Raw genomic sequence first — 25,888 nt, 5'->3', positions numbered from 1 at the left:
TGTTAATTCTATGTGAAGCTGACTGATTTGAAGTGATTAAAAGTCTAAAGTTGAAGGAGCTCTGACAACTGTGCAGTCTTGGCATGAAGGATAAGAACATCCAGGTGAAGATGCACTGAGACTATCAGAGCTCCTGTCTATGACTTCATTACACCGACCCAGATCCAACAAGTTCCAAGAGAGAGAAAATGAGGAAAGGCAACAAGGGAAAACAATACATTTATTAAGAAGCATGAAAATGCAAAAACTCATTTATAAATAAATGTAGTATAATTTACCCAGTGAAAAAATAGCTAAAATCCAGGAGTCAACTGGATTTTATATTTGAAATGATTACATATTTGATCTCCAATGATTTCCCCCTCCATCATGTTCTCTTAGTAGCAGCAATTTTACAATGACCATAGAAAAAGCTGTTACCAATGATTATCATACAAGGGGAAATTTTTCAAGAATTTTCTTTAAGAATAAATCAGTGCAAACAAATTCAAATTCTAACGGATACGTAAGACCTGGGCTTATCTTCAGAAAAGTAGAAAATAAAAATCCCAAACATTTATTCATTAAGAAATGAAAAGGCATACTACATTTTGATCATTGAAAAATAATGCATATGGATATTATAACACGTTCTTAACCAGTGATTGCAATTATTACATTTGTAAATGTTCATTCAAGTACTAGTGGCAGTATTCAATAAACATTCAAATTCCCACTAAAAGTAACACTAGATATAGTCACATGTGGACAGTACTTCTTTTGATTTACTACTACAACAAAATTTATGTCAACAGGAAGCAAGTGACCCTTAAAATATTGTCTTTTTTTTTCTATAAATGATTTTTCACAGTCTGCATATTTTATCCGTGAAGACCCCAAGAACATTTTACAACAGCTAATTAAGAAAGTCCTTTTAATAAAATAACTCTTGATATTATAGAAACAAACAATACCAAACACAAGTGTAGCTTTAAAAATAAAAATAACAGGGCAGAATCGGTTTTCTTTGGCAAGAAGTTGTTAATTCCTTACCAAATGTTGGTGTGCATAGTAAAGACACTATCAGAACACTTCTTTGGTATTTACCAAAGAGCCATTTAGTCAGCTGAAAGGGCTTCATAAACTATGGTACCATGATAGTAATGTAGAGCTCATGTTAAAGTTGCACTGAAATCAACATCGTTTTCTTGATTATTGTTGTTAATGGATCTTCCTTCAAAAAGCTCCCTTCTAATTTTGGCCTGAGTCTCAGGCTGGAATAAAAGTTCTTTTATCTGTTTCACTTTGGACTTCAGAACCATCCTTTCTCTCTGCAAAGCTTCATTAATTAAGTCTCGGATTCCAATAGGTCTCTTGCCTACAGAAAAAAAAAATTTACAATACATTTTACATACAAATGCCAATGAAAAACATTAAATGTGGCACACCGACTGATCAAAAGGGGGTTAACAAGAAACCTTTAAAATGTGGCCCACATCTTATAGAAAAGGTTGCATTTTGCCAAAAATATATTATTTACCTGAAACAAATTGACTGTAAATAAAGTTCACTCCATAGCAACCGCATACATAGGACAAACATAAAACATTATGAAGTGTGAATAATCATTTCAACAGTGATTATTTGAAACTTAGCACTTGTTAGCTGTGTGTATATTTTGGCCTCAGATAAGGTAGTCAAATGCCCTGCTAAGCAATATAAATGGCAGTATTCCAGTTATGGCAAGGCCCCTTCCACGGCCTTTGAGTCCATGAGGCATAACCCAAAGTCCCCTCTCCCTTGGCCATGGCCCAGGGCAAGTGAAACTTGGGCCATTCTTCGTTCATAAATTAATTTCCTCTGCTAGTCCCAGCGCTCCATATTTCTTCTGTTGTGTTTCAGAAATGCAAACACACTGATCATGAAAGCATTAGGCAACCTCCACAGATTGGACAAGAGACACTTAAACAGCACATTGCAAATCAGTCCACTGACTCAGCAGAGGGGAGCAGGGATGCTTCTCACGGAGCAGAGGGGCCTGCCTGCATTTGGGTCTCATTTCCTGTTGTCATTGTCAGTGCCATTCCTATCAGCCTCTTCAGTTTTCACAGTGCTCCCATCCCCTGGCTTGTGTTTGTTCTGTGTTTCTTCCAGATACTGCTGGACAGCCTTGAGCACTGCGTTCTCCACCAGCCTCTTACTGAGCTTTACCAGTTCAGCATCATCAGGCTCACCTCCATTCTTATCACCTACATTCCACAATAGAGAAGAGAGGTCACTGAGATCATATTGCCATAGAAACTCAGCATGCAGGGGCCGGCTAGTGCAGAGAGTGAAAAAGAGCAAGTGTCCTTCAATCTGGTCAACTCAATCTATAAATCCAAGAATACTGAGTTGGCTTTTCATTTGGTATTTGCAGAAGCAGGAGATTGCCTATTCCTAAAGCCTTCAGGACATAAAGTAGTTCATAAGCCCCAATCTGAAAATACTCTACCTATAATGCTGAAATTTCCTCATTTCTGCATGGAATTTTTGTTTTTCTCTTATTCGAGGCCAATTGCTATTACTGAAGTTCATGTGCCCACCTGGAGCCTCAGACATGAATTCACCAACTAGACCTATTTCTGTTTCTCTTTCTCTACTGCCAAATGCCAAGTAATCAAAATTTGCCTATCAGCTAACTACTTAAGATCAGTAATTTTAAAATGTTTGTCCTACAGGTTGGTTGTTAATAAACTCTTAGCACTCCTATGAAGACAAAGGCAGTTACTACTGCTAGAAACTGCTATAAAATAAGCTTGTAAAGCTAATATTCTTTTTAATCTCACTGTTATCACTGGAATTTAAAAAATAGAAAACTCTTTCCCTAGCCAGTTTGGCTCAGTGGATAGAGCGTCAGCCTGTGGACCAAAGGCTCCCAAGTTCGATTTTGGTCAAGGGCACATACCTTGGTTGCAGGCTCCTCTCTGGCCCGGGGCCCTGGTGGGGCTCATGCAGGAGGCAACCAATCGATATGTTTCTCTCACATTGATATTTCTCTCTGTCTTTCCCTCTCTCTTCCACTCTCTGTAAAAATCAATGGAAAAATGCCCCCGGGTGAAGATTAAAAAATAAAAAAGGAGAAAACTCTTCAGGGAAGAGTTAGGCTTATGATGGTAAACTACTAGATGTTAATCTTTTATGGCCATTTTCCTTCCCCGCTTGCGATGATCAAGGTTTAATTATTCTTTCTTTCATTTTACTGTAAAAGGTAAAGCACAAGGGAGCTCAGTCACTCATGTCCATTCAGAACCTCATCACCTTCCATTGAGCTGTGGACTCAGGAAGGCAGATGACTGGAAGCAAAGATATTTAAGCTCCTAAATATATTGAGTAAATACTAACAGATCTCAGGCAAGTTATAGAAAGCAATACAATAATAGTAGGGAACTTTGATAATCCACTTTCAACAATGGCTAGATCATCCAGACAGAAAACCAACATAGAACTTGAACAATACTTTAGACTAAATGGACCTAACAGACATATACGAACGTTCCATCCAACAGCACCAAAATACATTTTTCTCAAGTGCAGATGGAATATTGGCAAAAGACATATGTGATAAAGAACTATTATTCAAAATATGCAGAGAACTCTTAAAATTTTTCAACAATGAGAAAACAAACAAACAAAAAACATGGTTAAAAAATAGGCCAAGATCTTCAATGGACCAGAATAGAGAGCCCAGAAATATACCCACATCTCTAGGGTAATTAATTTATGACAAAGGAGGCAAGAACATAGAATGGGATAAAGACAGACTATTCAATAAATGATGTTGAGACCATTGGACAGATACATGCAAATAAATGAAACTAAACCACCTTCTTATAACACATATAAACTCAAAATGGATTAGACCTGAAACCATATAGCTCTTAAAAGAAAACATAGGCAGTAAAATCTCACTCACTTCTCTTAGCAATGTTTTTTTTCTCAAATATCTCCTCGGGCAAGGGAAACAACATCAAAAAATAAACAAATGTGCTTACATCAAACTAAAAAGTTTTTGCATACCAAGGGAAACCATCAACAAAACAAAAAGACAGCCTATTAAATGGAGAAGAAGATATTTGCCAATGATACATCTGAAAAGGGATTAATATCCAATGTTCATAAAAAACTCAGACAACTCAACACCAGAAAAATCAAACAACCCAATTAAAAGGTGGGCAGAAGACCTGAATAGATACTTCTCCAAAGAGGATATGCAGTTGGCCAATAGACATATGAAAAGTTGTTCAACATCATTAATTACCAAAAAAATGAAATAAAAACCACTATGAGATACCACCTCACATCTGTCAGAATGACTATCATCAATAAGTCAACAAACAAGAAGTGTTGGTGAGGATGTGGAGGAAAAGGAATCCTAGTGCACTATTGATAGGATTACAAATTGGTACAGCCACTATGGAAAACAGTATGAAGGTTCCTCAGTAAATTAAAAATAAAACGGTCTATGACCCAGCAATTCCACTTCTGGGTATGTATCTGAAGAAACAAAAAACACTAATTTGAAAGAATATATGCACCCACATGTTCACTGCAGCATTATTTACAATAGCCAAGACATGGAAGCAACCCAAGTGCCCAATGAGTAGATAAAAAAGCTGTGTTATATTTACACAATGGAATACTGCTGAGCCGTAAAAAACCAAAAAGTGAAATATTAACTTTTGCATGGATAGACCTAGAGCAGTGGTTCTCAACCTGTGGGTCGCAACCCCTTTGGTGGTCGAACGACCCTTTCACAGGGGTCGCCTAAGACCATCCTGCATATCATATATTTACATTACGATTCATAACAGTAGCAACATTACAGTTATGAAGTAGCAACGAAAATAATTTTATGGTTGGGTCACAACATGAGGAACTGTATTTAAAGGGCCAGAAGGTTGAGAACCACTGACCTAGAGGGTGTTATGCTAAGTGAAACAAACCAATCTGAAAAGGCTACATACTATATTATTCCAACTGTATGACATTCTAGAAAGGCAAAACTAGAGACAGTAAAGTGGTTGGCATGGGTTGAGGGGAGGTGGTAGAGGAATGAGTAAGCAGAGCACAGAAAATTTTTAGGACAGTGAAAATATTCTGTATGGTCCCATAATGATGGATACATGGCATTATACATTTGTTCAAACCCACAGAAGATACAATACCAAGAGTGAATAATAATGTAAACTATGGACTTTGAATCATTACGAAGTGTTGATTTTGGCTTATCAATTATCTTTACGACTTCTCTTTTTCCGTCTGTAATATCATTTCTCTTAGTCCAAACAATGATCCACATTGTTCCCTACACAATTTCTACCGTAATGCTGTCATTTCTTATTGGAAACCTTGGTTATGTAATAGAATTACTGATGGTGATATGACAGAACTAATATGTGTGTAAGGAAAGAAATGTATGATACACATATGAGCTTAAAATCCAATTCTGCTATTTTCTTTCTTCTTTTTTTTTTTAATCCTCACCTGAGGATAATTTTCCATTGATTTTTAGAGAGAGTGGAAGAGAGAGGGAAAGACAGAGAGAAATATCAATGTGAGAGAAATATATCAATTGGTTGCCTCCTGTACAAGGTCTGACCAGGGCCCAAGCTGGGGAAGAGCCTGCAACCAAGATACGTTCCCTTGACCAGAATCGAACTGAGGACCCTTTGGTCCACAGGCCAACGCTCTACCCACTGAGCCAAACTGGCTAGGGCTATTTTCTATCTGCACAACCTTGTTCACAATCTCTCCAAAACTAAATATTCCTTCAGTGGGCCACAAAAGATGATAATATACCCTGCACTACTGTGGTAAGCATTAGAGATTAGTTATAAAAAGTGCCTCACATTGTGTCTGGAACACAGTAGGCTTTGGTAGTTATTTTATTTGATTTTATATTTGTTATGATTAAGAAGAATGTGCTCAATACCTACTAAAGGCCAATCATTCATTTACTCACTTTATTAAGTGCCACTCTGCTGTTGAAATCTATTTCCCTGACTATTTGCTCAGGACCACTATATGTCATTTTGTGCAAAATGGATTCAGAGGGCAATTTGAACAGTGACAAAAGAAGCAAACATTCCAAACACAAGTCTGGTACAAAGGAGTATCAACAGAAGTATAGCTATCATTGGAACAGCATTCTTTTTTTTAAATATATATTTTATTGATTTTTTTACAGAGAGAAAGGGAGAGGGATAGAGAGCTGGAAACATCGATGAGAGAGAAACATCAATCAGCTGCCTCCTGCACACCTCCTACTGGGGATGTGTCCGCAACCAAGGTACATGCCCTTGACCAGAATCGAACCCCGGGACCCTTCAGTCCACAGGCCGACACTCTATCCAGTGAGCCAAACCAGTCAGGGCGGAAAAGCATTCTTATGACAAAGATGTCAAAAGCATAAATTTTTGAACGACCGTGTTCTTTGGCAGAAAAGCAAGGCTGAAAAATGAGCATTGTTTTGAATTTTAAAATTATTTGTTCATGTAATTTTTATAATCTATTGAGATATTTTTACATAAAACTTGAAAAAGCATTACTAGCTGGAATTAGTATTCACTTGTTTGGCCAACACTCTTACTCGTGATAACATATACTTTTCTTCTAGGCTGATATTCCACAGTAGGAGCTGATTCAAGCAGAAATAAAGGTCACTTTCCTGTTCTGAAGGCAATGTTCACCAAGACAGAACAGTAGCATAAATGTTGTCAGCAATCTAATCTGGCTAAATCAATCATAATTGCAGATATCACTCTACCGCTTTCATAAGCATAAGGACACACACACCCAGATCAGAAGGTTCCACAGGCTCAGGAAATCCCCATGGTTCTAGGCCACTAATAGCAGGAAGAGAAATACTTCCTTCCATTCTTTTAGATAACACTTCACACTTTTCAAAATGCTTTCAGAAACATTCTCTCATTTGATCCTCAAAGAAACCTTATGAAGAAAAATAAGTGCTATTCTTCCCATATAACAAGTCAGAACAATGAAACACAAGAGGTTACATAAATTGTCTAAGATCACAGAGTAAAGTGATGGGAATCGGTAGCTCTCACTCAAAATCAGGGAAATTAGTTCATCCAGGACACCCACCCCCAAGTGGATACTCCACAGCTCTCTGCTGCACCCTCACCCTGAGGAAATGAGGTATACATGTGAGAAACACCACATAATTTAATGATTGGTTAATTGGAAAACAGAAAAATTCAGAAGGTTTCATTCTCAGGTTGAAATTTTTATACTAAATGGATATTGATTAATGTAGTACAATCCTTTTCTTCCATCTTCCGTCCATCTCTCCTTCTACACACATTCACTGAGTGCCCTCTATTTGTGGTATTCTTGCAATGAATACAGAAATGAACCGCACATGGGCCCAGTCTTCAGGAAGCCTGCAATTTAGGAAGGGCTTGTCTGGGTAACTGCAGAATTCAGTGTAGTATGAAGTGACTGGTGAGGTGAGAGGGAAGGACAATGATGAGGCTGGAATTGTACGCAGGGGAGAGACTACGAAGGTTCCCCTGAGGAACATACTGAGGAGTCTGCACATCATTTATTTATTTATTTAGCGCACCTACTATGATCAAAGTGCACTTCTAGATTCTGAGAGACACACAAATTATTAAGGCTTGTCTTCAAGGAACGACTTATTTCAACCCATTTCATATAATGTTAAAGAAAATTATATTTTCAGAACACAGCGAATATTTTAAAATGTAAGCTTGAGTCTCAGAACATTGCTATTATTTTTTAGGAAAACATCAGACACGCCACTAACCAGTGATTTTGCTTCATTTTAGGTTCGATACAAATAACCAGTCATTAAGCTTAGTGAGAGACACTAAAATACAAGCATAACTACAGTGTGATCAAGAGCATCATAAATACTTTAAATATCACGGGATGGAAGAAACTGTATTTTCAAAAATTATTCAAAATGTAGCTCTCTTTAACTCAGCTGCCTAATCCTAAACCAAACCTTTTTGGATAAGCATGTAGAAGGTATTTTATACCACATAAACTTCACTCTATTTATTCAACTAGCCAACACCTAAAATTGGTTAAACTGCCCCAGTTCATTTTCTTTGATGGCTTCCAAAACCTAATTTTTAAAGTCTGACCATGAAAATCCAGGTGCACAGAACTATTTGGTCAGTGTATTTTCCTTGTAAATACTGAGCAATCTGTGGACCAATCTACAGGGTATTCTAAAAGCCATGCTAATGGCTCAAACAAAGCGTGTGTAAAGCTAAAGAAAACTTGAAGACAACTAATCATTAAAATGAAATCAAGGGAAAACTGAAAATATAAAATCATCCATGGCCATGACTATAAAATGCAATTGAAAAATAAAATTTAAAAAATAAAGTCATCCATGGCCATTCTTCCAGGCATCTAATAAAAATGAATAAAGAAACTGAGCACTTTTAAAAAACTGAAGCATGGTGAGCCCATAAATGTACCAGTATTGCTTTAACTTCAGGGGGAAATAACTAAAGAAAATAATTTAGCAAATACCTTTATTTTCTTAATGATCTAATGTTACTGGTGAAAACAAGTTCTTTTGTGTTGTCAAGAGAAAAGAATTTCAAATGGCAGAACATGGAGAAGTTTAAACATGATGGCGAGATTTTCTTTGGGGTTAAGGGTTAATACACCCTCAAGACATAGAGGGCAGGCAGGCTCAGCAACCGTCACGAGGCTCCTGTTAATCCTCCATATATTTCCTTGGTTCACAGTAAAGAACAAGGTACCGTTCAAACCATCTAAACCAACTTTCTGAATTTTCCAGAGCACTTAGCACAGTGCTCTGCTTACGGTAAGTATTCAATAAAATTAGCTATTGCTGTTTTGATTTAAATGCAAGGGATACTGTGACCCTTTTCAATATATAAGGTTACAAGGCTATTTGTTTATGATTTTCCTGCTATAAGTCACAGTAAGCAAATAAGATAGGGGCAACCTATTCACTTGAAAATATGTTCCTTGAAACAACGTTGGCATAACTACAAACAAGAATGTTATGCGTTGTTCTCTATAGCTTGCATTTACATTTACTTGCAACTAAATAATGTTCCTTCATAGGTAGAGAAAAGCTACCACTAATTAATCTTGCAAAAGGCTTTTCAACAGACATATGAACAGACTGTAGCTAAAACAGTGAGATACAGATGGTTTTAGGTTTCTAGATGCACCAAACTAAAATGTGAGGCATTGAAAAATACCGATTTATACCACATTATGTGGTATTCACCCACATTATGTCAACTATATCTCAATAAAACTGAAAAAATAGAAATATTTACTAAAAAAATCATAAGATTTTAGAACATAAGCTTAACAAACTTGAAAAGAACACATACTTACTTTTTAAAGAATTTTCATAAACTATGAATTAGTTTTAAAGTAATTTGTTCTTTTTAAGTTTGTTAAACTGATCAGGGCAAGTTTGCTGGTCTTGAAGTTAGTAATTTAAAATAGTCATTTAATAGCTATTATGAAATAAATAACAAAAAAGTATATATTCCTTAGTGAGGTTTTCAGGCGTCTAGAGATTTTTTTTGGTTAACATTCAATGCAAAACTACTAGATGGATTCCCTAATATGTATATTATCTTTTTATTGGAAGAAATAAATAAACTATGATCTTGAAAGTGAAAAAAAAGGTACATATTCTTTTTATAAAAATTTTGGTCATCTAAAATTTTATTTTCTTAAAGAGTTTGGTGACTTAAAAAACTTGAAAACTCTGTCTTAAAATATCTTCTTTTAGGCAATGTATTGAGAATTTTTAATACAAAATTTGACTATGATAACTTCTCTGTGTTTCAGGACTCCATTTCAGGATATTCATTATTTAAAACAAGAGTTATTGCAAACATAATTAGAATACTACTGGTTTTAACTTAACGTTACCACTTGGCTTCTAAAATCACCAAAAGAAAATGTGTTAAAATGAACACCCACTGTCCTAATTCTGCACATTGGAGTCGTACAGAGTTGCTCTGCTTTCCCTTCCACAGTAAAGAATCCTCCAAATATTTTAAGACAACTAGCCCATCTGTCTCCTCTCCCAGCTAAGCAGCCAGAGTACTTCAGCCTTCCTCCTATGATGTGGTTTCCAGGCTCCTCGCCATCCTGACCTCCCTCCTCAAGACACGCGCTCTTGTCAGAATTCTAAATAGGACTGACTGCTATGGATCTAGACAGAAAGTCTTAAATTAACAGATCATCTGCTTGCCAGTTTATTAGCTATCAATACATCAATCCAAACTCTGAAAAAGCTGAGCTTCACAGCTAACTTTAGCTGAATATTTTACATGCTGAGGAAGTGTGAATTTTATTTTTGCTCTAACAGTCAGATACAAGACATGAAATTGAAATTTGAGCCCTAGCTGGTTTGGCTCAGTGGATAGAGCATTGGCCTGTGGACTGAAAGGTCCCAGGTTCCATTCCAGTCAAGGGTACATGGCCGGGTTTCGGGCTCATTCCCCAGTAGGGGGCATGCGGGAGGCAGCTGATCAATGATTCTCTCTCATCATTGATGTTTCTGTCTCTCTCTCCCTCTCCCTTCTTCTCTGAAATCAATACAAAAATATATATTAAAAAAAAGAAACTACATACTTAGAAAAAAATAAATTTGATGTGATTTACATGGCAAATACCAACACCAACTCTCTAACCACAAAGTTAGAGGAGAGGTGAGGGGGGAGGGGCTACTGAGACATGTAAAAAAAAATAATGAACCACCCTTTTCTATCAGATTCCTTCTTCCAAATGTCCTTGACTATATTTATAAGTTTTGGGAGCAGCTTGTAGAAACAGAGAATTGTATTTTTCTCAAATATTTTTGACTTAGCCTTCAGTAAAATTATCATTTATATCCTAGTTAAGGTAGACTTTGAGTTAAAACTATACTTATTCTTGTCCTGGCCAGTGTGGCTAATTGGTTGGAGCATCATCCTGTGCATCGAAGGGTCTTGGGTTCAATTCCTGGTCAGGGCACATATCCAGGTTGCAGGGTTTGCTTCCCAGTCGGGACATGTATGGAAGGCAACTGATCCATGTTTCTCTCTCTCTCCTTCCCTTCCTCTCTGAAAATCAATGGAAATATCCTTGGGTGAGGGAAAAAAAAAACAAGCTATACTTATTCTTTATACTTTCATCCTATAGTTCCATTCCTGTCTATTGACTATTTGCTAAGGATAAAGAACTTTACTATACAATAAAAAAAGTTGGTTTTAATAGTTCCAAAGTCTGTTAACTTGTACTTTGACATTATAAATGTTTGATATAGGAAACTTTATTTGCTAAGATGTGTGTGGTAGAAACTGTTTGCACACATAAAATGGTAACTGGCGCCTATGCTAGGAGCTTGAGGTAAGTTCCACTCTTGGTGGTAATAACTCCCTCTCACTGGACTTGGCTGACTCAGCTAAGTCACTTGCCTGGAATGGACGAGGTGAGGCTTCGCTTCTTAGACAAGAGCATCAAGATCCTTTGTCATGGCTTTTCTGTTTGGGGCAGAATAAACATGGGGCCCAATTCTTCTCTTTTTAAAAAGTCATGTAAGTTGAAAAGGAGTCTTCCAACAATAGGGACCATGTATCATCGTTATATCTTCCATAGCACCTGGCTCAGATTTTTCAACATGTGACATGATCAACAATAACAGCTCTTGCTTAGGGCTAAATTTCATTGCCACTAAATTGGCACATGAAGGTTCAGAAGAAATCAGAGAGTTTTCACTTCTTCACTAGGTTTGGAAATAATTGTTCCAAATGGATCTACTCTTAGGTACACCGAGTGTCCTCTGAAATAGTATCTGAAGTCTTTTGGTTGGTGGTGACCAAAAAAAATTAAAGCAAGTTTAAGCACAAAAAATGCTTCATGTAATGGAGAAGGTCTTAGTCATAGCTGAAATAGGCTCAAAACTATCATCAGGACTGTCTCTCCCCTAGCCTCTTTCTTCTGTGCTGGCTTCATAATCCCTCCCTACCAACTATCAATCTTATGCTTACATCCTTTCCACTCACAACCCAAAAGAAAGACAGACCCTCTATCAAATCTTAGGGAAGACTTTGGCTGACTCTGCTTGGGCCACATGTCTCTTCTAGGGCCGGGAAGCAAGGCATCATAATGGACAGAAACCCAAGGAGAAGGGGAGGGAGTCCCCCAAAGGAAAGGATGTTATACAAATAAATGTTAAAGTCTACTCAACAATTCAAGGTCTGAAATTCTAAGTGCCCTTTTCCCCTTACTGTGCATGATGGAAAGCAAACTATAGTTTAGCTAACTTCCAAGGCGACTATAGCTATACAATACACTCATTACAGAGAATTTATATTTACTGGACCTATCATATGACTACCACAGTGTCAGGCATTTCATAATCATTAGCTTATTTCATTTTCACAATAAATAGATATTTAAGATGAAGGCACAGAAGCTTCAAGAAGCTACAAAGTAAATATTAGAACCAAAAAACACACACCCCAGAACCCCTTGCTTTTAGCACTGAGAATTTGGGACTCTTTTTAGTTTCTTTACTGAAAATATCAGAAGTGTATGGATAAAAGCTCAAAAACCTACATATTAGGCAGGACCAACTTAATTAAGCAGAAAGCAATTATCTACAGGAAGTGATTTATCAGATGCCCTGAAAGAGTTTTACTCTTTGCCTGAAATTCCTCCCTCAGAGATTATTTTGGGCTAAGTCATTATCATTGATTAATTTATTTTGTTATTTTACTACAAATACTTCCTAAGAGCACATGGGCTAATTCAGTCTTGTTAAAAGCCAAATGCCTCAGAAAGGGTAATATATGAATTTTTTTTTTTTGTATATTCACCTTGGTAATATTTTTTTTTATTCTTTTTAATATATGAATTTTTAAACATTAACCCAAACCTTTATACACATGATTTCCCACTCCTTTCTTTACTTGGTCCCCAGAAATAAGACAAAGAACAGGTCACATCACATTGCTTGGCAGGTGTCAGGGTAGAGCTCACAGCAGTCAGTGACTACACTAGGGGCTGGGGAAAAGTCTACGACCTTCGTGCTCCCAATGAAAATTACTCGGTATTTGATCACAGAATCCAGGCAAACTCTAAGATCGGAGGACAGTAACAAAAGGAAATACAGTTACCATGAAGCCTATGAAGAAATAAAAGGAATCAGAGAGGTAAGATAGAATAGTAACCGTGAGCATTTGCTCTAATGTTCCTATACTTAATTTTAGAATTATGTACATGATTTAATAAAGGAAAAGCCTAATCTTCAGTGACTATGGTTAAATGTTTCATCGTACAACATTACTGCTGCTACCACAATGTTACCCACAGAAATCGGATGCACATGCAGCCTCAAGTTAAACAGTGCCGAGGCTTCGAGCCTTCAGAAAGGGAGCAGCACATAAGCGAGTGGCCTGGTTCCAGCCTCCTGCCAGCTCAGGGCCCCACTGCACCCCTGGAGGACTGTAACTGACAACTGCCCCAAACTACTAGCTTTCAGCCACTTCTCCTCTTAAATGGGATATTGGGAGCAACATTTTCCCCAACGATTCTGGCATTGTACCTGGCACACAGTAAGGATTCAGTAAATTTAAAGTAAGAGGGGGAGGTCTTCGGGCCATCCTGGAGGAGGAAGTGGAGAAGGAAGAGCAATAGAAGGAAGCCTGGCCGGTGTGGGTCAATGGTTGAGCGTCGATCTATGAACCAGGAGGTCACAGTTCGATTCCCCATCAGGGCATATGCCTGGGTTATGGGCTCAATCCTCAGTGTGGGGCATGCAGGAGGCAGCTGATCAATGATTCTCTCTCATCAGTGATGTTTCTATCTCTCCCTCTTCCCTTCTTCTTTTAAATTAATAAAATATAAAAAAAGAGCAATAGAAAGAAGAAAAACTTGCATCATGCCTATATTTATGCGCTAGACTCTTAACTCTAAGGGGAAAATGGGGGAAAATGAATAAACTTTTAAGATCACGGTAGTTTGACCACCACTTCTTAAATATGAGGAACTGAACTGGGCGGTGTTAGCCACTTGCCCAGTGTCAGATAGGATATGAGAGCAGGCTGGGTTTGTCATCCAGGTCTCGGAACTCCCAGTCTGTCTTCCCCCAGTAAAAACTGCATGCCGAGGGATGCGCCATATGGTTTCAACAGGCAGCAGCAGAGCTGGAGTCATGCTGCATCCCCTGTGTACAAACACATTTCTACAGACAAGGAAGAAATGAATGGTGTCCACCGATGGGAGGCTCCCTATCACACATTTTCCTGGGGCCTGTGCAGTAGTGTCTAAGTGAGAACCTGTTAAAATGTGTCTCTGGTACATTCAGTAACCGAAGTTCTTTATATTCAGTCAGCAGAGTCATTCCAAAAATTCTGGCCTCTGATAGGCTGATTTATACTGAAAGTTCTCTCATACTCATACCATGACAGGAAATGGGTATCGTTCTCTTCATTAACAAAACATGTAGAACATGCCTCCTCTGGGTAAGACACTATGTTAGAGTCTGAAAGAGATGTAGACGACATGGGTCTTGCATATGGGGGACTTGGAACCCATGTCATGAGACAGAACACACATATGAAAGATAACCTCAAAATCAGTGTACTGTTTTTAATTTTTTGTTTATTGATTTTAGAGAGAGAGGAAGCGGGGAGGGGGAGAGAGAAACAATTTGTTGTTCCACTTATTTATGCATTCATTGGTTGCTTCTTGTATATGACCTGACCAGAGATCGAACCTGCAACCTTAGCATATTGGGAGGATGCTCTAACCAACTGAGCTGCCCAGCCAGGGCTGCAAAGTCAGTGTTTGTAAGTGCAAAGTATAAGGTTGTGGACTTATAGGAAGCCTTCTGGAGAATTGGAAAACCTAAACACAGAGTTCCTTGAGTATAACTGAACATGGTAATTAAGGTTCAAAAATTAAAGTATTCACCAGACACGAAATTAACACTGCTAATCTCAATTTATCTGTTTGTGTTATACCACCAAATTTCAAATCATCAGAAACAAACCATCTTGAGATTTGATTCATTTATGAAATGGATGCTATAAATGGTCCTGGATATATGCCACATAAAAAGACTATATTGGAATATATTTAATATGTAAAAGTAAAATATGTATGTATTGGTAAAACACATAGTTATCAAATTAAAATGTGTCATTAAAATACATACTGTTCCCATTTTATTTTCAGCATCACAGAATAGCAAGCTACGGAGTAACTGAGCTGTCAATGTGTTCATTCACTAGTTGTTACCTTCTTCCTGACAACTCTAGGAGTGACTTCTCACCCTATGCTTGGATACGTCCAGTGGCTGGAAACTGCCTCACGAGGCAATATGGTTCACATTCAGACATTCACCTATTTCATCCGACATAAACGCAAGGTACTTCAAAATGAGAACATTTGCAACAGGAAAAGAGCAAGCAAAATGTTTGCTAATTAGTTATAGAGATGTCTCTTTAGTGATTAAGTTCTCTTTGGAGGTGTACTTAATAAGATTGATAAGCTGCAGTGGTCAGTAAGCCTGTGGAACAACATTCCTGCTCAGGGTCAGTTCCTTCAGGAAGTACACTGTGGGAAATTAGGTAATTTAAAGAAACAAGTGCTATAAACGAACTCAGCAAAAACTTACACTGCAGATGATCTACAACATTTGTGAATCCTACAATATATACAGTAATATTTGATGTTAAGTATGTTCCTGTATATCAATATAGAGCTTAATCTTCAAGAAACATATATTTATTGTCAGGGTAGTCAACATAGTATGGCCAAAAAGAGTACAGTTTGAGAAAAATGTTCAACTGGATTTAAACAAAAAGGGTCTAGCTGTTTTGTGCTGCATGAACTGAAAAGTAAGCCATGACGAGTTCTGCTGTATTTGATTACTCTCCCCATTATCAAGATTTCTGGCTGTGCATACCATTAACTTTCCACATGAATTTAGGCCCCTATACAACTAGTTGATTAAAAATCATTTTGTTTATTATTAATAGATTAAAATAGTAGCACTAATGAATCAAATGATTGATTTGATTGATGAATCAATCAAATGATTTCTATCTACCACCACCAAGGGCCACAACAGAATAAAACAGCAGCGGGAGGGGGATAGGGGGGGAGAGGGTTCACTTGATCCTTACCACTTGGCCAGCTGGGCACATCCCTTTTGTAGCTCTGCAGGACTGTGGAGGACTCGCCTGTGTTTTGAGAATGACATCCACAAATTTAAACTTTCACCACAAACTCATTTAATTCTCTATAATTTGAGGGCCCATGACCCTTTCCAGCAGAATTAGAAGGGTGCAGCCATTGGCATTTTTGTGCTCCGTCCCTAGTAGGTCCTGACTGAGCATGTGGCTCAGAGCAGGCTAATGAGGCTACTAGGTGGGGACACAAAGATGAATAAGGCCCAAGAGGTTACTGTACATCCAGTAGCAAGATCAGAAACATGCTGGGCCTTCCCAAATGTCTACGGATTCTTGTACCTGTCATCAACACAACTGATGGACTGGGTATCTACCGTTATGCTAATTTACATGTTTCTTGAGACATGCTGGCTAATGAAGCCTCTGCCACTTTTTTTCAAGTCCCCTTTGTAAGTACTTTGAGACCTGCATGACCAGCAACATGGCAGTGCCTGACAGAGAAGCCTCTCTTTAGACCATCCTATAGCAGAGAAATAAAACGCGGCATCAGAAAACAGCTGATGGGGTGTGTGGATGGGGTGTAGAGCAGATTAGGAGGAGGAAAATGGTGAAGCAATGACAAAAATCAGTGACAGATGACGGAAAGAGAACGGGGAGGATCAGGGGCCAATGGGGTGAATGACAGGAAAGGGAGTCCAAATGCATTGATTTCTAACCATAATTTGCACTTCTGGACTAGAACTTCACTTCAGACACAGTTTCCTGTCTTCATTTTCTTTTTAGAATTTGGAACTTGAGAAAGCAAACCCAAAAAGCAGTAGACACCACTTCCTGTCAACCAGTAGTAAGAAGCACTGTGTGTAAAACTCGAGACTGCACTCCTGTGATCCCAAAGAAGACAGAAAAGAGCGCATGCCTCATTGAGGAGAAACCTGATTTCAGTTAGAGCCAAGACTGCTGACAGCGGAGAAGAGGAACAATAGGAGGAAAGCAGAAGTTCCCAGTGGAAACCCGGAGCAGTGAACAGGAAGTGGAGAAGGGTCGGAAAGAACTCACTGTCCTACATCTGCCCACCCCCAGGCTTTCAGGTAGACATATTCCCTAAGGAAGGACTCAATCAGCCCATACCCTCAGGAACCGTAAGCAAATCATTCTGACAAATCTCTGAGAAGTTTCAGGCTGCCAAACGAATGCCGATGCTCACTGTTAGGAAATGAGCCATCGTCTTATAAAGTCATCTCGGGTTTTAAGATCAGGCTCATCATGTACTGAATAGTGTCATTTTCACAAGCAAAATTCAGAGCACAGCTATTGGCTCTTGCTAATAATCAGACGCTCCAAAGTCTACAAAATATATTCTGAGCACTCCCAGAAGATTTCTGGCAAAAACTGGTTTATTTCCCAGGTGACTAGGTATACCTATCCCTGGTTAGCTTCCTGAGGAACAAGCAGCAGGAAATTTAAGCCAGATGTGGACTCGGAGCACCTGAATCAGATGTCACGAGGTTCTGTAGACCTATTTAAATGTATTCAAATAAAGCACTGGCGTGACAGAGATGTGGCTGCAGATTTAGTAAGTACGGCTGTAAACATTTTATTGAAAAAGAAGCAAAAATGCAATACTTTGGGGCAACTAGTATAAGGCAAATTCTATCCGGCACACCAACTAAAATGCCAGCACTGCATTTAACAAAGCTAACATGTAAGTGAGTAACATAAGCCAGTGAGGAGAAAAATTTCAGAGCAAATGTTACCACTTTAAGTTCTGTTTCTGGGCCATAAGCAGATGTGGAAATCTGCCTGACATTCGTTTAAAAATACTCATTGAGGTTTTTGCTGGAAGCAAGGGGCATCACTTGTTTGGAGTGGTCTCACAGTTACATGTGAAAAAGCAGGGGGCACAGGAAAACGTCTGCAAGTGGATAATGGATGTCACTTTAGAGCCAGTTTACTTCTCTATATGTTATCCTTGATCATTGTTCTGAAAAAAATCCCAATTTCAGATGGCAAAACGAAGCCTGGCTTGTACAATACATCCTATGCTAGGCAGTGATGTAAAGAATCTCAAAACTAAACTCTGACTCTAGACAGTGTGATCAAAATGGGCTGTAAGATTACTAACACATGAACATCAAAAAGGAGTTTTCAGTATTTTACATTTCACCTAGCCCATTTCTTGAGTCAGTGTACTTTTACAGTTAATTATTAACTATACACCCTCCGATCCTTTTAAGAAAAGCACATGAAAGATCACAGCTGATTATTCTCTTTCACACAAGAAATAACCAAAACTCTCCCTAGAAGACAGCCACACAAAATCGTCAAGCACTTAGGATTCTGCATAGTACAAACCACACTTACTGATTTTTTCCTCATCCCTGGAGAAAGGAAAGCAGCAGAGCTGGCCCATGGCACTGGTGCCGTCTCTCTTTCCTGGTGCTCTTCCCCCCGGGCACCCCAAATAGAAAATGCAGTTTACACCGGGTCTGTGAGCACACCCTGCCTATTCCACTCGGAGGAGCTGTGCACGGAGCGAGCAGGGCGTGCAGAGCCAATGCACAGCCGGGAGGGAGAGGGGAACTCGCTGCAGTGAGCAAAAAGGCTCCACCTCCCCGTCCTCCAGCCCAACGTGCTGCTCCGCTGCTCCAGGACTGGCATTCAGGGAAAGAAGTGGCCTTATGCTTGACTAAGCCTCACAGAGCTGTGAGCTCTGGCCTCCGGCAAGCACTACGTGTGCCTTGCGGACCTCTAGAGGGGTCTGTAAGAAAGGTAAGGAAGAACAGACCACCATGAGTCCTGCCACAGACAAATACAGTAACACACAGGGAAAGTCAAAAGGGAAACATTTTCTGTCTGCCGCTTAAAGAGGAAGAGCTTTCTTTTTCCCCCAGGAGATTTGAGTTTGTTTTATGAATAGGGAACTTGACATTGCTTTTCTGTCTGCCGCTTAAAGAGGAAGAGCTTTCTTTTCCCCCCAGGAGATTTGAGTTTGTTTGTTTTATGAATAGGGAACTTGACATTGAAGAACACTGACAACACAACTTGCATGAAGTACCATTAACTACTTCACAAACAGGAGAAATGACAGGGAAACTGGGAGGAAGGGGAGTGTGGATTATTATCTGCACTTTACAGCATACCTTTTAAAGTTAAATGCCTGCTTTCTGAATCACTGCTTTGTTCCCCTATTACAGCATTAATCAATATTATGAATTCTGAAATGATAGCATCAACTATGTCAATAGCCCAGAAAATTCCTCAAATGGAGACTTTGAGAAAAAGAGAAAAAGATCAGGAATAAGAGCATGTTTCTAATTTAAATGACAAGTTGGTTAAGCAAATTCAGGGGCAGCAAAACAACTAACTTCAAGACATGACATATTTTGAGCTTCATGACATGAGATCATTATCTCATGCAATTGTTCAAAATCTGTTATCAGTATAGAGCACAGCCTTACTCTATTACTGTAGAGGTGAAAGACTGTTCTGAGTGTGAGAAGTGCCATCCAAATTCTTCCTTTACTCCTCTACTTCCTGGCTAGGCACACACACCTATTTACCAGGAAGGAGTTGGAAGGAGGAGGACATAGGTGATAATGAAAACTTCCAACTTCTGAATGCAATATGTCTACTTTCATACTCACCTGAACAAAAAGAGTGCACAGTCTAAAAGAATAAAAATTGTCATTTTTAAAAATCCTAAACATTACTTTTTTGTGTCAAAGAAAGAAATATTTGCAGTAAATACTCTTCATTGAAGAAAATGAGTAACTCCTAGCATTCCCCAGTCACCAACATTGGTGCAGTATACAGTCGTTAGAATTAGAAAGCCAGAGGTTTAATTCCCAAATCTGTCAGTTATGAAACTGTGACCTCTTTGCCAGAGTTTTGATATCTTCATCTGTAAATCAGGTAAATTCATTATACAGTTTTAGTTTGTTGTCGCAAAGTAGGAAGTGCTTGGGAGGAGGGGGAGAGACCGGGACAGATGGTCTGAATACTGTGTCCCCATGCACCTCCAGGTTTTCAGCCCCAGCTAGCAATTTTGTCTCCTCCTCTTCTAATTTCCTGCCCTGCTGGCTGCCATGCTGAGTTACTGCTTCTACTACATAAGTGACCCACCTCCAAGCAAGAAAGGCTCTCACCCAAATGCAGTGCCCAGGAGATACCATTCTGTGATAAAACCTACCAACTTTATTAATTAGCCCTTGTTGGCACTACTTGTGAAAATGTGCAATTAAGAACAAAATACAGAAAATGTGTCATTAAGTAACAGTATCTACCTCAGGATATTCTGCAATCTAAGGGAGGGGGCTATTTAATGTTAAAGAGTTTTTTCATAACTATTAAAAGTGAATTAACCATAATAAAAGATTATAAAACAATTGAGAAATTCAAGACAGAATTTTTAAAACTGGCTTTTAGAATATATGCACCCCTATGTTCATAGCAGCACAATTTACAATAGCTAAGATTTGGTAACAGCCTAAGTGCCCATCAGCAGTTGAGTGGATAAAAAACTGTGGTACATGTATACAATGGAATACTACATGGTGATAAAAAAGAAAGAACTCTTACCATTTGCAACAGCATGGATGGACCTGGAGAGTATTATGCTAAGTGAAATAAGCCAGTCAGAGAAAGATAACTATCACATGATCTCACTCATATGTGGAATCTTATGAACCAACTAGAGGCCCAGTGCATGAAATTCATGCACGGAGGGGCGGTCCCTCAGCCCGGCCTGCACCCTCTCCAATCTGGGACTCCTCGGGGGATGTCCGACTGCCGGTTTAGGTCCGATCCCTTGGTTTAAGCCTATTCATAGCATTAATCAATACCTGATGTTATTTTGTATTTCAAAAATGTTGCTTTGCTTATTGTGGTAGGCTGAACAATACTACCCTCTCAAACCCCAAGATGTCCATGTCCTAATCTCCAAAACCGATCACCTTACAGCATAAAAAGAGCCTTGCAAATATGATCAAAGTAAGGATTTTGTGGTGATGGGATTATACTGGATCATCTAGGTGGGTCTAATGCAGTGGTTCTCAATCTTCCTAATGCCGCGACCCTTTAATACAGTTCCTCATGTTGTGGTGACCCCCAACCATAAAATTATTTTCGTTGCTACTTCATAACTGTAATTTTGCTACTGTTATGAATCGTAATGTAAATATCTGATATGCAGGATGTATTTTCAGGGGTCGTGACCCACAGGTTGAGAACCGCTGTCAGCTAAGTGAAATAAGCCAGTTAGAGGAAGATAAGTATCACATGATCTCACTCATATGTGGAATCCAATGAGCAAAATAAACTGATGAAGAAAAATGGACCCAGAGACAGAAGCATGAACAGACTATGGAATCTCAGAGGGAAGGCAGGAGAGGGTGGGTGGGAAGAGATCAACCAATGAACTTATGTGCATATATGCATAACCCATGGACACATATAATGGGGTGGTGAAGACGTGGGGCAGGGGAAGGGAGCAAGCTGGAAGAGGTTAATGGGGGAAAGGAGGACCTATGTAACACTTTCAACAAGAAATATTTTTTTAAAACCTGGCTTTTAATAGTGCAAATAACTAGCAACATTTAAATAAATAAATAAATTTTCAACTCTAAATAACTGTAGAATTATGTGCCTGTATTTTTCAGTTTAGAAATAAAACATGTATATTAGAAAGGGGGATGAAACAAGCAGATAACGCAAGCTCCAAAAGAAGTCCTTTACCCACCCACAGTGGCCACTCCTAAATCTGCTGATGCATTCCTGCTTGGCGCCAATTTTCAAATGCCTCCTCCATGCTTATGATCCAGTCAGATCTGTCCTATGTGTGGATCAATCTTAACCAATGTTGGAGTTGAAGACATTTCCAGAATTGGTGAGAGATAAATTAGGGAGAAGAATTTATGCCCCCGCTTGGAGAACCGAAAGCAGTAGAGCTCCTGAGGTAGAAGGCTGGAAGACGAAGGGCTGACAAGTTTCATTGTGCGTTTGGACAGCTCGAATTTATGTGATACCATTTTATCATCCAATATGATTCAAAGAACAATTTAGTAAACACTTATATGTGCCTATGTGATAATTAAATCAGCTCCTGGGGTGAAGTTAATTCTTGAGTGGAGATGTCCAGCCAGGGGAGGTGAGAAAGACAGGGCCGAAGGAGGGAGGAGGCGGGTACTGGAGGCAGGCCCCTGGAGATGCAAGCGCATTCGCTCAGCATTCGCACCGTGGTAAATCCCGCGGGACAGTTTTATAAAGGCAATGCAGAAACACGAGAACAAAGGCCAGTAACAGTCGTCTTCTACGTACTGCTCAGCCCTGCTTTTTACAGTCTGTCCTTCTTTTCAAGCATTAACAATAAAATCACAACAACTGACATGAGTTACTTAGTGAAGGACAAGTTAAACATTTGGATGTTAAAAACTACGTACTGCTCAGCCCTGCTTTTTACAGTCTGTCCTTTTCAAGCATTAACAATAGAATCACAACAACTGACATGAGTTACTTACTGAAGGACAAGTTAAACATTTGGATGCTAAAAACTATTTTTTAAAAACACACACGCTGCCAAGAATACACTAATCTGCTGGCCCGTGTTTGTATTACCTGAAATGGCTGCTTTCTTATTCAAGTGCCTTTAATCCCTTCAGAGCTCAGCCTTTTAGAGAAAGCAACATCCTTCACAGAAAGAAAAAATACACTTCAGAAAAGCCAATGGGACCCAATGAGCAGATTTCACTTTTAGTTTCACAATATAAACAACATAGAATTTGGGTCTAATTTACTGGGGGTTTTCAAGGATCCTAATTATTCTTTATGTGGAATAATATCCTCAATATATATTTAGCTCTAAAAGTGGTCCGCTATTTGACCTTGGACAAGAACAAGTTACATTTCCTGCTATGGAAAGGATTTGAAGACTTCAAATAAAAGGTGCTTTAATAACTCAATGCATTATTATTAAAGGTTTTTTTCCCCCCTCTAATAATTCTTAAAGGGATAAGGAAGTGAAAGTAAATCCCCAAGATAATAAAAAGAAAATTTACTTATACTAAATGAAAAGCAGTTATATCAAGATTGGCTTTGGCAGGTCTTCGATTCTGTCATGATCCGCCATGACCCAGGCTGACAGTCTTCTGATACACTATGTCAGTATTCATTCTGTTGTGGATACTTCTAACAACATCTGGCAACTGTCAGACTGTTGTTTAAATACCCACAAAACCAAAGCACTGAGTCTATTTTCTGTTAGTACATTTCTTATTTCACATCTGAAAAGCGTTTTTGACATTAAAAAATAATGCCATCTCTGTAACCTGAGGGTAGAGTGGCTCCAGGGTTGGTTAATTCAGTAGTTTAACAAGATCATCAAGATTCACCATTTTAGTTTCCCGTGCTCAGCACATGTGCTCACCTGGTGTCCCCCGTGGTGGTTGCTAAGTCCAGGCACACATGTATACTCAACGATTTCCAACTAAAAAAGGACATTATCTTCTCTATAAATTCTATGCATCAGCCAGAAAACTGTTCTCTGAGGCCCAAGCAGACTTCTCCTCACAGATCCGAATGGGGTCACATGCCACTTCCTAATCACTGGCAAGAAGGATGGACCCACTCCCCTGCTGGCTAAAGTGAAGGCCCACATGCCCTGAAGCCCAGCACCTCACAGGGAAGCGGGAGGGGGGGGAAGACTGCCAACAGGGAAGAAAGGGAAGAAAATGGACTCAGAACAGGCAAAACACTAGAGTCCACTAGAGTTCTGTATTTACCTTTCTTTCAATAAAAATGTGAATCCACTGTTTGGTCAATTAAAATTAGGCAAGTGATTGAAAGGGTCTATAAGTAATTTTGTATAGCAACAAAGAAAAAGCCCTTAACAGTAAATCATTGAAAAAGAATGTCATGCTAATTAAAAAAAAAACACAAACAAAACCCTATCATATGAGAATAAATGTATGCCACACTTATAAACATTTTTCTTGCTAAATGCATAGCTGGAGAACAAGCAGCAAAACTGAACTGCCTCTCTAAAGCTTCTTATGTAAGACTGACTTCTTAAGCAAAAGCTTTTGCTTTTTAAAATTTATATATATCACTTTTATTGTTGATAGTATTTTGTCTAGCTGTTAGCAATGAAAGTATATTTGGCAGCTATGGTTCTCTGGTATGAAACATAAACCTTGTGAAGATCTAATGCAGTTTCCTTTACTCACAGCCAGAATCAAGACAAAATATTCACCTGAATATTCTAGTCAACAGCAGATCAAATAAAACCACAATTCATGAAGTGACAAAATGTTGTTTTCTCAGTTAGCTACAAGTAGTGCTTGAGGCATTTTCTATCACACATAGTAAAGTCAGACAAAATATCAAAAGATATTTACAAGTTAATGGAAAAAGACTGAATTTAAACTTCATAAAGAGAAGTAACGTACACTCCATGTTTCATTAACCCTGGTTTTATCAGAACAAGTTTCTTTGTAGAATAGATGAAGTAAACTTGAATAGTAAAAGGGAATTTTCATGTCATTGCTGTCCAGATGGCATAGACCAAGAAACAATAAATGGATGTCATATTGACTTAAATAAGTCCCACAACCTTTTATCTCTATCCTAGCCCCTTTGTTTAAGGTCTCCTTCTTTCCTCTACAATAGTTATCTCAGGTAACTAGCTGCAAAACTAGTCTGAAGTCCCAGGTTTCCCAGGTACTTAGCTACTTCATTCATACCCACAGCTTTAACTACTCACTTAACGCCACTGAATCCCATATCCATCTCTCGGATATATCACCTGTGTCCCAGACCTCCCTCTGGGACCTGTCCCTTGATTGGGCCACAGGTGCTTTATTATATCTAAAGTCGAACTCATCATCTTCTTGTTACCAAAATCTGTTTTTTCTTTTATCCTCTACACTGGTGTAGGGCACTACCATCTACTAGCTGTCTAAACTTCACACCTGGCAGCTATCCTAGAATTCTGCCCTCTTTCACCATCCACCCTGTACCTGAAAACACTGATTCTCCTGCCTACCTAGATCTGCAATGCATTGCTCCTTCTCACCTCCTCTGCAAATGCTACCTGCAGGCCATTATCAGAACCTGCCTAGACTAGGGCACAGCCTTCTTACTCATCTTGCTGATTCAGTGTCCTGTTCCCTCTCAACCACCATGGTTTATACTACTGGTAGAGTGACCTTTCTAAAGCACAAATCAGATTGTGACATTTTAAACTCCAAAATTTTGATGGCCCCCATTCCCTTCAAAATAAGATCTGAATTAAGATAAGACCTAAATGACAAGTAATTCATGTGCAGAATGAATTACTTATACTGTTCTGAGTAGCTATTCAACTGGAAAACACCTCCCTTTCCCCTGTCTCCCTCCCCACATTCTCATTTTCAGTTCAAACCCCAGCCAAACTAGAAGTACCCTCACTTGGTTCCCATTAAGTTCACTACATCTTCGATCTTCGATATACAGACAGCATAATACCTGGCACCTGGTGAGTTCAATAAATTATAACAACATAAAGAGACTAAAGAAGTTTTACAGTGAAGGAGGAGTCTTTATGTGAGCAGCCAGCAGCCCTTCAAATGCCACGAGGGAGCTAGGAATGAACTGATAGATCAGGCAAATCAATGAAGCCCAAGCTCATTCTGCCAGGATGCGATAGCCAA

At 38.8% G+C, this 25,888-nt stretch overlaps 1 protein-coding gene across 7 annotated transcripts in view; it reads right to left on the bottom strand.

The window, feature by feature from the left end:
* Positions 1-200: 200 nt before the first annotated feature.
* AKAP7 (A kinase (PRKA) anchor protein 7) overlaps positions 201-25,888 on the bottom strand; it is an 85,246-nt gene continuing 59,558 nt past the window's right edge. For 2 of the 7 annotated variants that reach the window (XM_014533821.1, XM_014533822.1), the window contains exons 8-9: positions 16,200-16,256; positions 201-1,357 (exon numbers count right to left, since the gene is read on the bottom strand). In XM_014533821.1, coding sequence (XP_014389307.1) covers positions 1,152-1,357; positions 16,200-16,256 — 263 coding nt within the window. In that variant the 3' untranslated portion in view covers positions 201-1,151. Of the gene's footprint in view, positions 2,229-11,520; positions 11,547-16,199; positions 16,257-18,566; positions 18,873-25,888 lie in introns of those variants that run through there. The other 5 variants (XM_014533825.1, XM_005859008.2, XM_005859006.2 and 2 more) reach the window with 5 other exon arrangements.

The sequence above is a fragment of the Myotis brandtii genome, unplaced genomic scaffold, assembly GCF_000412655.1.
Source record: "Myotis brandtii unplaced genomic scaffold, ASM41265v1 scaffold123, whole genome shotgun sequence".
Lineage (NCBI taxonomy): Eukaryota > Metazoa > Chordata > Mammalia > Chiroptera > Vespertilionidae > Myotis > Myotis brandtii.
The sequence above is the reverse complement of the archived record's forward strand: the minus strand, read 5'-3'. Positions and strand labels throughout refer to the sequence as shown.